Raw genomic sequence first — 15,979 nt, 5'->3', positions numbered from 1 at the left:
ATGATATTTTACACATGTAAATTACCCCAGAATCCTCCAGTGTTACTGCATAACTCTTAGGAGAAGAAGTCCTTATTCACAGGTTACAAGATCCTGTGTGATTTGGCCTTGGCTTTTCTCTGAAATTAGCTGTCACCACTCTTGCCCACTCAACTCTGTGTTAGTCACACTAACCTTCTTGTATCTGAACTTGTCAGCCACACACTCTTGCTCCATGACTTGTCAATTAATTCCAGTAGCTGTTCAGGGTGCCTGTATTTTACCATTATATTCCAGTCTTTTGGCCCTCTCTGATTTTGAATGCTCTTTCTCATCCCATCCCACTTTTTCCTTTACAACTATCCATCTCTAGGTTTCTAGCACCAGATTATGTGGTCTTGCCTCCATACTACTTCCTTATTTTCCCAGGTCATGAACTGGTATGTTTCCCCTTCTGCGTGTTCTGGAGCTCAGTAACTCTACATACTGAGTTGGCTTCAGAACACATCAGAAGTATAGGAATTTGTGTCATCGATGAAGATTATAGAGAAAGTGTTGGTATGGTGCTACTTAAATTTGGCAAAGAAAGTTTTAAAGTAAAACGTGGCCAAATCACAGCTCATTTGTGAATAACTTTTTTCCCAGAAATAGAGAAAGTTCAAGTTTTGGATGACAATGAGATGGGTTGAGGAGGTTTGAGTTCCATTGGAAAGCACTGTTCTTATTCTAAACCCGCCAGTGTAGGTTTGTGGGTTGATATATGTCTAAACTCACCACAGATGTATCAGAGTGTGTTTATGAAGTAAGTCTGATTCCACATCATTCCTGGTTTAATGAACCTGGAGAGCCTAGATGCATTCTGGGATTCTGCTGAGAGATTGATTGCATTTATGGTGACGACTGTCAGCTACTCCTTCTCAAAGGTAAAACTGCTTCTAGCATCAGTTTTAGTGGTCATGGAGTAAGGCAGATTTTATTGGCTTTTCTTTTTCCTAGTGTTTTGCTAAGGCTGGGTTATCAGAAATGTGTCATGAAAGAAACTGGTATTTTTTTCTTACCCTACAAAAATTAATGATATTTGTTGCTTTGTAGTCATTGAACCTAAGAAAGTTGATTACAGTAATTTACTATTGTTCTTAATCTTTTCTCTTGTTGGCTGATTTTCCTCCCTGGAAGCTTCCCATTGGTCCAAATTACTTTTTGCTAACATGTTATATATATATATATATATATATATATATATATATATATATATATATTCATTTTTATTTTATTATTTCAAGCTATATAGCTTCTTAATACCAGCTTACTTTGGCAGCCAGAAATTTATATGATTCTCGCCCCAAATTGTATGGATATTATAAGCCCTTTATAGAGCTATTTTAAAATAGAAACCTATAACTTGTATTCTCTTTTTCTTTTTTTACTTCTAACTACATGGTTTAGCACTTTCAGTGTATAAAAAGGAGCCCATGATCCCCACCTATATATAGTTAATATAAATTTATGGTTATCTTTGATAAATGTTTATATGTATCTATTATACATAAAAGTCTGATACCTATTTATTTTTAGAACCAAAGTTTCTAGGTGATGTAGTTTTAGATTTGTGAGTACACAATGTGTCACAAAACATCATGTCCTTGGGCCCCTAATACCAATTTATTATTTGATATTCCTTCCAGAACTTCCATATCATCACCAGTGTAAAATACAGGGATGTTTAAGATAGTCCTAAAAAAATGTACACTACCAACTATAGGGCAACACAGTGTTTATACAATAAAACTAAGAACTAAGAACTAGAAAATCACACTGTGATGGTTGATGGCAGCACATTTGCTTTTGGCATGAGAATAGATTGAGTGTATACCACCCCATCCTATATACTAATACATAATTGTACATTACTGCATTATACATAAAATCCCATGCATAAACATCAACTTTCAAAAAAAATATATTCTTTTCAATTAAATGCTTGTAAATGCCATCTAAAGGAAAATAGGCATATACTTTCAAATTAACAAGTGTCTTTGCACAACTTAAGCAAAGCAGTTTTATACTGGTAGTAAAATATTCATATTTAGCATTGAAAGTCAAAGATTAAATTTTGTGCAAAATTATTGTACGGCAATTTGGAAAACTAATTAAATGTTTTACTTGGTAAATGTAATGAGCTGGTTAAATCTTTGTTGCCAAAATTAAAAATGTAGGAGGATTGATGGCTAAATAAATTCTAAGAGTCATTTATCTTCTATGAGATAAATATAACTTTGTCAGTGTGGTCTAGCACTAAGCAGGAGATAATTTGAATTGAATTAAAGATAATTTGAAGAATATTTTGAATTTGATGTTATTTCCTACATTGATATTTGGTAGGTGGCAGTTAGGATGTAATTGTAGTTTACTTGAACTGTCCCTTTATAATATATAATTACACATTATGGGAGGGATATCTAAAGACCCGAGAAAAACAGGCATGTGGATTTTGGAACAATAACAGCTCACTTTTTATAGAGTCACGTAAGTGGTAATAATAACTACTCAGAATATAGCAGAAAGCCCACAAGTATGAAATAAGGCTGACAGAAAAATAAAAAGTGGCGTTAATCTATTTTACCTCTATGATCCTTTCTCAGAGCCTATTTATTGTTTTCTTAACATAAACTTAACAAGTTTGATTAACTGATTTCCTGTGTGATGATGGATGAATTCAGTGAGGTCTGATAGACATAGCTTTACCAACACAGTTTCGCAAAGCAAGGGAATAGCCTGAATATCTATATCCATATATACAGATAAATGCATATACACATATAAAAGAAATAAGAACGTAGAAAACAATTTGGAGGTTAATTAGCAAGTGGGTCTCAATCTTAAAACTTTTTGTAATGCAGTAGAATATAATTCCAGGTAGCCCAACTCTGTAACAAACTATTTAATACATTATCGGTTTGTTTATTTCTCACTTGTATATGTCCAAGTAGGTACTTCTGATTCGGCAACTCTCTTCTGAGAATTGGTTGAGGGACCCAGATTTCTACCCTTTAGTGGCTCTTTGATTCCACGGAGCCTTGAAATCCTCATTTGGATCTTCAGCATCTGGCTAACAAATGAGGGAAAAGAGGATTATTTCAGAGTAGGTGTTTCAGGGCAAGTCTGGAAATGGCATACATTGCTTTGGCCCAAAATTTAGTCACAGGCCAGGCCTACTGCAAGAAATGTTGGGAAATACGGTTTGGTTGTATGCCTATGAAGAAAAGGACATGGTTTGGTAGCCGAATAGTTATATTCACCACTAATACTGATTATAATCACTAATAATGATTACAAGTCACTGCTAAAAAATGTTTAAATTATAATTAATATTTTCTACTTAAAGACAAACATCACAAGTGGGCCTTATTATACAGGAGCATACCCTTTCCAGTTTTGTTTGCATTTTCCTCAAGATCAAGCTCACATCACCAACTAACTCAATAAACTGAAAACCTCTTGCTGTATCAGCTGAAGTGCATAATACATGTAAAGATGTCCATTATTCTTGTTGAATTGGCAGAAAATGAAAACAGATGGTACTGGTCTCCTGTTTCAGTCCACAGACAGCAGTAAATATTGGTTGATAGTACATGAGAAATATGACTTCGAGAGATAGGAAAGAATTCATAGGGAGGGAAAGCATTTCTGTAAGGAGGAAGCTAATAGTAATCTTCTAAGTTTATTTTCTGCAAAGAGGCTGGTAAAACCCTGATAGCTTGAGCTATTCTGTCAGGTATATTCCTAGGAACTAGAGTATGGTCTCTAGACTAGAGCAGTATTAGATTTCATTTTGCAAAAGGATCATTGGTATTCTTCCTATCTCCTTTCTCATACTGATCCACAATGGAGAGACTTGGGAGGTGGGGAAGAAGGGAAAGTAGCCTGGCTACTCTGTGGCTACAGAAGATTCAACATCTAGAGGTGATTCTGTTCTGGAAGTGTAGGAACAGCAGGAACGAGGGGAATGTAGGAATTGAGGAAGCTTTCAGAGTCCAAGTGAATGAGTCGGGGATGTTCTGTATGTTCTGAACAGAGTACCCAAATAGGGATGGAGAAAAGACTTTTGTAATTATGGAGAAGTGAAGTGTACATGGATTATGAAAATAAATTGAAATTCTTTCCTGAAAAACTGACAGGGACACTGCCTACAGCTGGCTTTTACCTGCTTTCCAAAGTATAGAGATAACTTCATTGTAAGGAACAAAGATTGGTAAACTTTTTCTTTTTATGGTACAACATAAATTTAAGGTTCACTCACACTACTGAAACATCTAAAAACCTGAGAGAAGGGATAAAAACCCACAGTCTTAATTGGAGACATAGAGCTTCATGAAAGAGACACATATATATTAAATAGTACTTCAAAGAAAAAATGTCTTGTTTTATATGACATGTGTCCTTTGATTCAAATTCCTCTTTGTGCAATGAACGACTAATCACAAATCATTTCTCTATTTAAGTGTTCACCTAAAGCACAAAGGTGGGGCTAAATTCGTGTCCTCTGAGAAACAGTATTCCCCTCTGCATATCAAATAATGGCACTTGCCATGTTGTATTACATGTAGTATTATATGTCACCCTTCCTGAGCTCTATGCACATGGATCTTCATCTTTACATCCACAGTCCCTCCTACATGACCTAGCAGAAGATAAATGCTAAATAAACATTCCTGGTATTAGCTGGAACTGGCTTACCCTTACCTCCAGGATTCTGTTAATGTGCAAACACTCTTGGAAGAGGTAACACATCAAGTCAGGTTCACTGATAACATTTGCAAAGTCAAGAGCACACATGGAGCCCCACTTACCATAGACCTAAATATTTATAATTTCTAAATCAAGCTAACAAACTGTTGAATGCAATGTAGTTCTATATTCCTACCTCAACAAATAAATGTCCTTGTATATTGACGAGATTAAAAACATTTCTTTTTTAATAGGCTGCATATTGGCAAAATGTCAAAGATAATACAACTTAATTATCAATGTGTATATTTAGGTGTTCTGGGTGGCAGTGTTTAGGTTTTCAAAGTAAATGTCCAAGTGTCATAAATTATATTTTTCTTTCAGAAAAATTTATTTTCATCTTTATTTCAGCACAGTTACAAATTAGGCAGTTATAATAAAATATTTTAAATGTTTTGCATTCTATTTACAGTCATGCTAAATCACATGATGTGTGCTCTCTTTAACTTTTTCCTGATATAAAACTTTCAAGTATAGAGGTGCCTGAGTGGCTTGGTTGAGCGTCTGACTATTGATTTTGGCTCAGGTCATGATCCCAGGGTCATGACACCCAACCCCTCATCAAACTCTGCACTGAGTATGGAGTCTACTTAAGATTAAAAAATCTCTCTGTGAAATTAAAAAAAATTATATCTTGTCACTGAACTTTTTTTCTATTTCTTTTTCTATTCCTTTTTTTTTCTTTTCTGAGATGCACTTATATTTTTCCCATCCAATTTAAGTTTACACACAATCTTAATATTAAAGGATTAAAACATAAAGTATTATTACATTCAAAATCGACATGAACTGAATGTAATTTATGTAATTTCATGTAATTTAACATAAACTATACAAAAAATTTTAAATTATTTCCAAATGTACTTTCAGATATAGTTTGTATATAGTTTGCAGAAAACTCTTTTTCTTCAAAGATACTTAAAAATATTTATTAAAATGAGGACACAATGCAAATTATCTAAGTTTTTTTTGTAAATCATTTGAATAAAGCTAAAATTTAGTAAGTCAAACCTTGTAAATTTAAATTCCAAAAATAAAACTATTGATAATTCTAGAAGTCAGTAGATAGCTAGTTGCCAAAGAATTTCAGGCTTCATGTATATTACATCTAGAACCACACATATACAAATTTTGAGAGTCATATGAATGATTTAGCATTCAAAATATTCCCCAGCCAGCAGGTGCACCTGTTTTGCATGCCTCATTGATTCATGAGTGGCTTCAAATGCATAAATTCAAACCAAAGAAAATGGGTACTTCTTAAAACTTGGAAATAATACTTTGTTATGCAGTAATCTGTTGGATTTATGCCATCCAGAGAAAGAACTGGTGAGTTAGTTTGCCCTTTCTCTTAAATGCTTCCATAGCTCAAATTTCTTCCTATACTCCAAAGCAGTATCTATTTCTTTGTCAGCAATGGCAGTCTACAAACATTAGTAGCATCTGGAAGTAGTCATCTCTTGTTTTTAGAATATAGAACAAAAGATAGTCCACAGTGTTTCTGTGAGCTTATAGGGTGTTAATCATAAGAGCAGGTGGTGTCAGTCACAAGAGCAGATGTTTAGGGTTCTGGCTCACTCTGTGGGTACCACGTATGAGATCCCGAGTGACCACAATCTATTTAATTTTTGAGTTTGTATTTGTGACGAGTAGAGTCTTCTTAATGTGTGGGTGTTAAGACAAAGGTCTTATTTTATCTGGGTTTGAGGGTAGTGTTGCATTAAATTCCTAACTATGAGTTTATCAAATAAATGTCTCCTCTTACGGTGTGGAGGGATACTAGACATCTGAGGAGAAGGGTTGGGGAGAATTAACATTAAAAGAAAGAAAGAATGAAATAAATTTGGAGGGAGTTGAAGCAAAATGTTACCTAGTTCATAATTTTGTTTGGGAGTTTAGTCTATAAGTACTAGTTTATTCTTGTGTCTATGTATAACATTAGATTACAATTATAATCTCTACAAATTGTCTTGAATGAATAGTTGTTTAGATAATTTGAAAATGTTTGATTGGGGGTTGTGTTCCCTCCTGTGTTTATCATTGGTATTTAAATCCCTCTATAGTCACATTTTGGAAAACAAAGATGCCCTCAATTTGTGTATAACAATTTAATTGCTTCAGTTAGTATTTTCAGTCTGAAATGTAGAGTATGGGATGTCTCCAATATGAATCAAAGAACTTTGCTTAAGAAACATTCACAGACTTCATGCAGAACTTGTAAGAGGACACTTCAACTTATAGTCTGGAATATTTGGGGTTTGGTTACATCTATATTTGTAGCCAGAATTGGCAGAGATGTTAATATTGGAGGGAGGGGAGAAGCAGCGATAAACATGTTCAGTAATACTATTACTTGTCACTGTTCCCCAGTACTATATATCCAGATTTTAAAAGAAGAAAAAGAAAGAAACAGTTTTAAGCTATACTTCCTAAGCTAGAGCAAAAAAAAAAAAAAAAAAAGAAAGAAAGAAAAGAAAAAAAAAGTCACATATTCGGAAATCCTGCTAAAGAAATGTCAAAAGAGCCACAGGGTACAAAATAATTTTAGCTGAGCTTAAAAGGGGAAGAAGAAATCATCTGGCTTAGAAGTTTGATATATTTCCTCTCCTTTTCAACTCTTAATTCTTTCAATGTTAAATATCCAGGCCAGAAATGTGATCTACTCATTCACATTGCCAGTATTTATCAAGGATTATGTCTCCTAGTTTGATTCATGTTTTATCCATGCTTAGAGTTTAATTCTCCCTAGAACTTTGCATCAGGCTAAAAGTGTCAAAATATGAAAACATGCAAATAAATAGAAAAGGTTTGGTAGGTTCTAACACTTTACATCAGAATTCTCACCTTTTTTGGGCAAGCACATTAGAACATTCAAGTTACTTTTCATTATTACTTCCCCTATTCTACAGAGGACCTAGGATGCTTTTGTGCATTTTGTGAAATTTCAGGTCTGTCTTTAACAATTCACTTAGATTTTACCTCAAATATGCTATTCTCTTCCTTTTTAAATTACCACTAATAAAAGTAGATTAGAATACAGCAGTATTGTTGGCAAACCAAACTTTATTAAATGTTTGATTTTATCTGTTATAGAACATGAGAAGCAGCGGTTATGCAAGAGCACCGATTATATGAATTTGCATTTCAAAGTGAAATGGTTTTATAATGAATACGTGCGAGAGCTTCCTGCCTTCAAGGATGCTGTCCCTGAATATTCCTTGTAAGTAGTGATTTTCACCCCCAAGTCTTCAATTCATAGTCTTGTAAAAATTATACCTGAATTATGAAGCCCTAAAATCTCTTCTCATAGTCTCTGCGTGGATGCAGACATTTCTATTATAAAATTAACATTAAATGACTTGCATTTCTTTCAGACCATATTTAATTGAATTGTGTTGCATTTTTCAGCTACATATTTAATTGAATTGTGTTGCATTCACTTGGATATTCAACTCAAAGGAAAAGAAATACAAAACAAATATGGCTTACATAATGAGGTTATTTTCTGTGAAAGTGCTCAAACTCAGATTTTTATTGGGAAAATGAAGGTATTTGTATACTGAGCATTATATTCAGATTTTTCCCTTTAATTTAAACTGAAAAATGTCTTAGAAATGCATATTTCTAAAATAGAAGTTATAATTAAACAGGTAATATTTTCATAAATATGCCTGTATCAAATACATTTCTAAGCACACAGACCTATAATACTCTGCATCTGACATTTATCAGAATTCTATTTAATTCTATTGACGAGGGTCTTCCATATGCCAGGCACCATGTCAAGTGCTATAGGACAATAGTGAATAGAATAAAGACTGCAACCTGGAAGAAGCTTGTGCTTGATGAGATACTAATAAGTATAAAATTCATGATAAAGCAAGGCAAAATTTAATAAGCACTAATTCAAGAAGCACAAGCAAAGTGCGGTGGGTTCTCACAGAAGGGAGACATTACCCTATGGAGGACTCTACATAATCTTTATGTATGGAGTAGCATTTGATATAGACTTTGAAAATTTGGTCAGTTTATGGCAAGAAAAGCATTTAGATTAAAAGGTAAGTTATGAGCATTATTATGGAATTAGGAGTATATGGGCTAGGGTCCACAGGAAATAATGCCATTCTAGTGGGGTATAGGATATGTTTACAAAATGAGTAGATAGGAAATGTAGTTTTGAACTAGATTATTATAAATAAAAGCTGTGAAGCTTGCCCCACATTCTTAGGCATTGTGGGCATTGGAAGAGACAGAGAATGGGGGACAAGGAAGAGATTTAGAAGGTAGGGAGTAATGTAATGAATTTCCATTTAGTATGACTTTTCTCATAGAAGTTTATAGGGTACAGTGAGATACTGGGATAAGTTAAAACTCTATACACATTAGAAAATGATTGTAGCAAGGATGTCAAAGATGAGTATGTGTGGGAGAGAGATTTCAAAGATAGAATTTACATAATTTGTCAACTAAATACAAACGAGGATAAAAGAAATAGGGAAGAGGGGCGCCTGGGTGGCTCAGTCGGTTGAGCGTCCGACTTTGGCTCAGGTCATGATCTCACAGTCCGTGGGTTCGAGCCCCGCATCAGGCTCTGTGCTGACAGCTCAGAGCCTGGAGCCTGCTTCGGATTCTGTGTCTCCCCCTCTCTCTGACCCTCCCCCGTTCTGCTCTGTCTCTCTCTGTCTCAAAAATAAATAAACATTAAAAAAATTAAAAAAGAAAGAAATAGGAAAGAGTTAAACATGAAATATATGTGCCTAAGCAGCTGATAGTATCATTGGCTTGTAAAAAAGAGATGCTATTAGCTGGACACTTTTGTTTGGCTCTGTCTCGACGAAACTACACTAACTAAAATCAGACTGGCATGCATACTGAAGACCATTATAAAAGCTGAATAAAATTAAATAGCATCAGAGAAAAATCAAGGCAACCAGGATTTAAGAAGTTATGGTCCTGAGAAAAGAGAAATGCATTGAGGTGATTCCTGTATTTGCTACAAGGTTTTTTGTTTTTTGTTTTTGTTTGTGTGTTTGTTTGGTTTTTTCTCTCCATCCTCCCTGCTCCCATGCATTTGACAATTAGCAGTGCAGGTCTTGGTGGCCAAACAGAGAATAGCAGCCTAGTTTATAGCAATCTCCCTAGGCTGGAGAAATAAAAATTGGTGTTCAGTACTATGAAGGCTGCTTGGACTTGCAGGGTCAATTCCTAGAAAGATGGGAACCCCAGAAAAGTAAACATAACATCCTGCATACAGTTTCTCCCTGAGGTATTTTCTGATTTTTAATCTGCCCTTGTGTGGAGACTGAGGCAGAAATAAGCAAGTAGAAAGCAGGGACTGAGAGGTTAAAAATTGAGTAGATATGTCAGCAGCCTCATAATACTAGGGAGACAAAAATGAGAGGTCAAGACTTCCTAAGAAATAAGACTTCCCAGACTTTCAGGTGAGATCCTTCAGGGCTCTGAAGAACTAGAAATGGCCCAGCCTAAAATTCAGCCTTGTCTCCATTATGATCCTGTAAATACAAGGACAAATTTAGATTTTCTCAGGAGAAAATGACCAATCAAAGGTTCCATAATTTTTCATAGATAATATGTAATATTCAACAAAAAAATTAGATGGCCAGGCAACAGCACCAAGTGACTAGACTCCAAGAAAAAGCAGACATTATACTTACCAGACATAGGCTTTGATGTATCTTCAAAATGTGAGAGAATTTCAACATTCTATAAGAAGAATACAATGAAAATTGCAGAACTGAAAAAAGATGAAATTAGGAATGTAATAAATGGGTTTAAAGGCAGATTATATATAGCAGAAGAGGGGATTAAAAATGGAAAATAAATTTGGAGAAATTTTCCATATAAAATAGAGGGAGAGACAAAAAATACACAATATAGAAGAAAGAAGAGAACAAAGAGTACATGGGACAAATTGCAAAGGTCTAATGTACAAAGAAATGAGTCCCAGAAAAGGAGAAGAGAGAAGGCACAGTGTATGGATTTTGTAAGATGGATGAAAAAAAAACATGAAACCACAGCTCAAGAATTTCTATCAGTCCTAAGCAGAATATTTAAATGCAAGAAAAACTACCTGTCATTGCATCATAGAAAATTGCTTAAAACCAAAAAAGAATTTTAAAAAACTTTCCATTTATTGAAGTCAAGGAAGGGAAGACACTTTACCTTCAAAGGAGCTACAGTAATACTCGTGGATGATTGTTCAGTAGGAGTGACTGAAACCAGAATACACTGCAATGATACCTTTTAAGTGCTGAAAGAAAACAACTAACAAGCTTAGAGTTCTATAAGCATCAAAAATATCCTTCCAAAAATAATATATATCCTTTCAAAACAAAGTGACATAAGTATATTTATATAACTGAGAAGCTGAAAGAATCCATTTCCAGCAGACCTTCACCAAAAATATATAAGCCATACTTCAGATAGAATGAAAATGACTAAAGATAAAAATATAGTAATGTAGCAAATAATGCACTACAAAATGTATGCAAAGAATAAAATTTAAAATATGTTAACTGTTTAAAAATTAAAAATCTGTAGAAGAAAATATACATAGAAGTAAAGTACAAGACAATTGGATAAACACATGCAGTTAATATGTTGTAAGATCCTTGAATTGTTCACAAAGTGTAAAATACTCCAATTTAAAAATCCTCTAGGGGCGTCTGGGTGGCTCAATCAGTTGAAGTTCGACTTTGGCTCAGGTCATGATCTCACAGCTCATGGGTTCAAGCCTTGCATCGGCCTCTGTGATGACAGCTCGGAGCCTGGAGCCTGCTTCAGATTCTGTCTTCCTCCCTCTCTGCCCCTAACCCACTCTCATTCTGTCTCTGTCTCTCTCAAAAATAAATAAACATTAAAAAAATTTAAAAATCCTCTAATATGTCATGGATATGTCATGGATATATGTTATAATTTATAGGGTAACCCCATAAGGTACAATATTGTGTATTCATAACACAGTAGGGTGGAGGGTAATAAAACATACCTAAAGGTAAGAAAGGAAAATGCAAAGAATAAAGAGCAGGCAGGAAATTTGGGTGTGTGTGTGTGGTCGGGGGGTGGGGGGGCAAGATGATATTTTTAAGACTAAATATATCAGAAAATTGAATGTAATCATTAAATATTAATGGATTAATACTGGCCTACCAGATAAAATAGTAAGACCAAACTGTCTTGCTCATAATTTATGCATCTAGAAAGGTTAAATAAAAGGATGAAAATAATAATTGAGATAAAATTTTCACAAGATACTAATATTAAAAGAGACTTCAAGGTAAGAAATATAATAATAAGATAATTTTGAGAAATAGAAATATTTTGTGATGATTGAAGAAGCAATTTAACAAAAGATATATCAGTTAGAAATGTAAATGTATCTCATAACATGTTAACAAAATATATAAAGCAAAAATTGTCAGAAATAAAAGGAAAAAATGAATCTACAATGCTACTTGGAGATTACATTTTTCAGCAACTGACTAAACATTCGGACAAAAAAGTCAGTAAAAATACAGAAGTTCCAACAACACAAATAACATACTTAAATATATTTATTCTTCTGTATCTATATCTGTATCTGGTCACCTAGGGGTTCCATAATTTTTTGTGGGAATTGTTTACAAACACACACACACACACACACACACACACACACCCCTATCTACAATTTATAACAAATGATGACAAAACACACATTGTTATCATATGCACTTAGTGCATTTACCAAAATAGACTATTTGTTCGACCATAAAAGAAGTCTAATGGATTTTCAAAGATTGAAATATATACTGTATATTCTAGTACCACTGTGGAATTAAGCCAGAAATCAACTCTAAGAAGATAACTAGAAAATGACCAGATAGGGAAATTAAGCAGAAAACTCTAATTCATGAGTTAAAAAAGAAATCACAGTGTGAATGAATTACAAAATATTTTGAACTGTGATAATAAAATATGACATATTGAAACTTGTGGATTGCAGCTAAAACAGGAAATAGAATGATATTCTATAATTCCATAGACAGAAATTCTATAGAATTCTATGATTCTGTAGTGAGAGGGAGAAAGGTATAAAATCAATAGTGTACCTGTCAGAAGAATAGTTTAAAAACCAAATTATGTCAAAAGAAAGTAGAAGGAAGAAAATGATCAACGTGACCTGAAACAAAAATAAATTTTAAAATGGAAGAAATTGCAAAGCCAAATTTGATGTTTTAAAAATATGATAAAGATAAAAGAAGACTTAGCAAGACCAATGGGAAATGAAAAGGAAAAACCGATGTCTCAAATTGTTATCTGAAAAGGACATTACTAAAGGTAATGTGAAACATAAAAAGACATTATGCCAGCACATTTAGAAGTTAGACAAAATCTCCAATTCCTTTATATAACTTACTAGGCTAATGTAAAAAAAATTTAATAGGCCCATAAGTTTTAAAATTTGAATCCATAGTTTAAAATCACACAACAAAAACTCCAGGTGCAGGAGGCTCCAAATGGAATTCTTCCAACTATTTAAAGAAGAATGTCACCACTCTTACACAAACTCTTCCAGAAAAGGCAGGAAAACTTCTCAAATAATTTGTTGAGTTCAGCATATTTTCACCTACTAAAACTTATTGAAAATACGACATATAATTAAAGAACAATTTCTCTCTGAGCATACACTTAAAAAATAAATAAATAGCATAGCCAATAGAATGCAGTAGTTTATAAAAAGACTAATATAGCATGACCAAGAAGTATTTATTCCTGAAATACAAGATCGGTTTCACATTTTAAAAGTAATGAATGCAATTCACCACATTTAAGGAATGAAAGAGAAAATCCCTACAGTCCTAACACTGGACACAAAATAATAATTTAATAAAATACAAGACCGGTTTATTATAAAATTCTCCTAGAAGTTAAAAATAGAAGGGAACTATCTTAATATAATAAAGACACACTCTTTCAAAAGAGAAACGACTATACAAACATTGTGCCTATTTTTCAATTGAAATGTAGTCGACAAACAGGAGTACAACATACTTGTTCAACATTATATACATTACAAATTGATCACCATATATCTAGCTGCTATCTGTCACCATGCAAAATTGTTACAATATTATTATGTTTCCTATACAGTATATTGTATTTCCATGTGTTACTTAGTTTATAACTGAAAGTTTGTACCTCTCAATCCCCTTCCTCTATTTCACACATCCCTCCCCTTTCCTCACTTCTGGCAACTGCAAGATTGTTCTCTGTATCAGTGAATTGATTTCTCTTTTGCATGTTGGTTTGGTGTTTTTATATTTCACACATAAGTGAAATCATATGGCGTCTGTGTTTTTTCATCTAACTTATTTCACTTGGTATTACACCCTCTGGGGGTGTTGTTACAAGTGGCAAGATTTCATTTTTTTATTATGGCTGATAATATTCCATTATATATCTGTACCATATCTTTATCTGTTCATTTATCCATGGACACTTAGGTTGCTTCCATATCTGGTCTCCTGTGGTGTGGCTGACTGTGAGGTCTGACTGGCTATGAGATCTGGCTACTACTATCACAGGTGCTCTATTGCATTGGCATGCGCCCAAACCGAGGCAGCATTGCTTGAGGGAACCCCAGTGCTGGCCACCATGTGTGGTAGGGCAGGAGGTTGCTTGGAAGGGGCCCCACAACTGGTTGAAGTCTCCTGCCATATGTGGCAGTGTGGGAAACCACTTGGGAGGAGAGCCAGGCCAGGGCAGGGGATTAGGCAGGGATTCTGCGGGGTGGGGCACTGGGTGCAGTAGATAGAGAGTGTCAGAAAAGGTGCCCACCAGGGCTAGGTCAACTAAATAGAAGAGAAGTGAAAAGGAAATGGTGTCTGCCAGGCTTCTCTTCCCAGAGAATATTCCAACAGATCCTCACTCTTCTGTCACATGCTGTAAAATTAGTCAATGAAACTCCTTCACAGGTAGCCCAGGTGCTTTTCAAAGTGCTGCCTCTGTGCTGGGACTCAAAGTAAGTGAGATTGAGTGCATGTCCTTTAAGAGTAGAGTTTCCATTTTCTGTTGCTCTCTGGCTTTTCTGGATATAAGCCCTGCTGGTTTCCAAAGACATATTATGGGTGCTCATTTTCCTGGTGAGGTTGTCTGGGCTATGGAGCCTAATGTGGGTCTCAGACCCCTTATTCCTCAGGGAGGGACCGTTACAGTATCCCTTCCTCTTGTGGGTCATTACACTGACAGGCATCAGTCCTGACTAGACCACCTCTCCACCTGTCTTAGCTGTCTCCTTGTGGCTAACAGATAATATCTGTTCTGTTATTCTTCACTTCATTCTCTGAGATAGTTGTATACATAATTATAGATTTTGGTGTGCCTGTGAGAGGACAAAAGCTCAGGATCTTCCTACTCTGTCATCTTGATCCCCTTCCTCTCCAAACATTATGCTTATTGACAATATTTTGCAAGTTTCCCCTGAGATAAAAAAAATGACACTGAGAGCTGGTAACATCACCTTTATTTAACATTGTACTAAAAGTGCTATATAATACAATAAGACAAGAAAGAAATAGAAAAAAATAGAATGATTCCAAAAGCATATATTAATGCTGTCAATATCTGTGTATGACATAATTGTGCATCTAGAAAACCCAAAAGAAACTACAGGGTAACTAATAGAATTAAAAAGAGAATAAGTCTATGTAAAAGTTAATTAAGTTTCTATATAATACCCACAGGCAATTAAAAAATTACATATAAACCTTACCATTTAAATATCATTAAAATCATGAGAAACAAATGGTGATGAAAGATGTGCAAGCCTTCTACTTCTAGAAGGTGTTACTTAGAGACATGTTACTAAGAGACATTTAAGATGAACTTAATAATATACACAATGTTCCTAAAAGGTGTATTACTGTACAGATAGTAATTCTCCCCCCAATGACTTATAGACTTATTGACTTAATGCAATCCCATTAAAACTTTCAGCAGAGGGGCGCCTGGGTGGCTCATTCGGTTAAGCATCCGACTTCAGCTCAGGTCACGATCTCGCGGTCCGTGAGTTCAAGCCCCGTGTCGGGCTCTGGGCTGATGGCCCAGAGCCTGGAGCCTACTTCCGATTCTGTGTCTCCCTCTCTCTCTGCACCTCCCCCGTTCATACTCTGTCTCTCTCTCTGTCTCAAAAATAAATAAACGTTAAAAA

At 34.7% G+C, this 15,979-nt stretch overlaps 1 protein-coding gene across 1 annotated transcript in view; it reads left to right on the top strand.

The window, feature by feature from the left end:
• The window catches only part of UNC13C (unc-13 homolog C), a 569,448-nt gene that overhangs the window by 427,218 nt on the left and 126,251 nt on the right, over nucleotides 1–15,979 (top strand). Inside the window, exon 18 of the mRNA XM_042988813.1 lies at nucleotides 7,861–7,987. Within this exon, the coding sequence (XP_042844747.1) occupies nucleotides 7,861–7,987 (127 nt within the window). The remainder of the gene's footprint in view (nucleotides 1–7,860; nucleotides 7,988–15,979) is intronic.

The sequence above is a fragment of the Panthera tigris genome, chromosome B3 (genome assembly GCF_018350195.1).
Source record: "Panthera tigris isolate Pti1 chromosome B3, P.tigris_Pti1_mat1.1, whole genome shotgun sequence".
NCBI classification, from domain to species: domain Eukaryota; kingdom Metazoa; phylum Chordata; class Mammalia; order Carnivora; family Felidae; genus Panthera; species Panthera tigris.
Note: the sequence above shows the minus strand (reverse complement) of the source record. Positions and strands in the feature narration are given on the sequence as shown.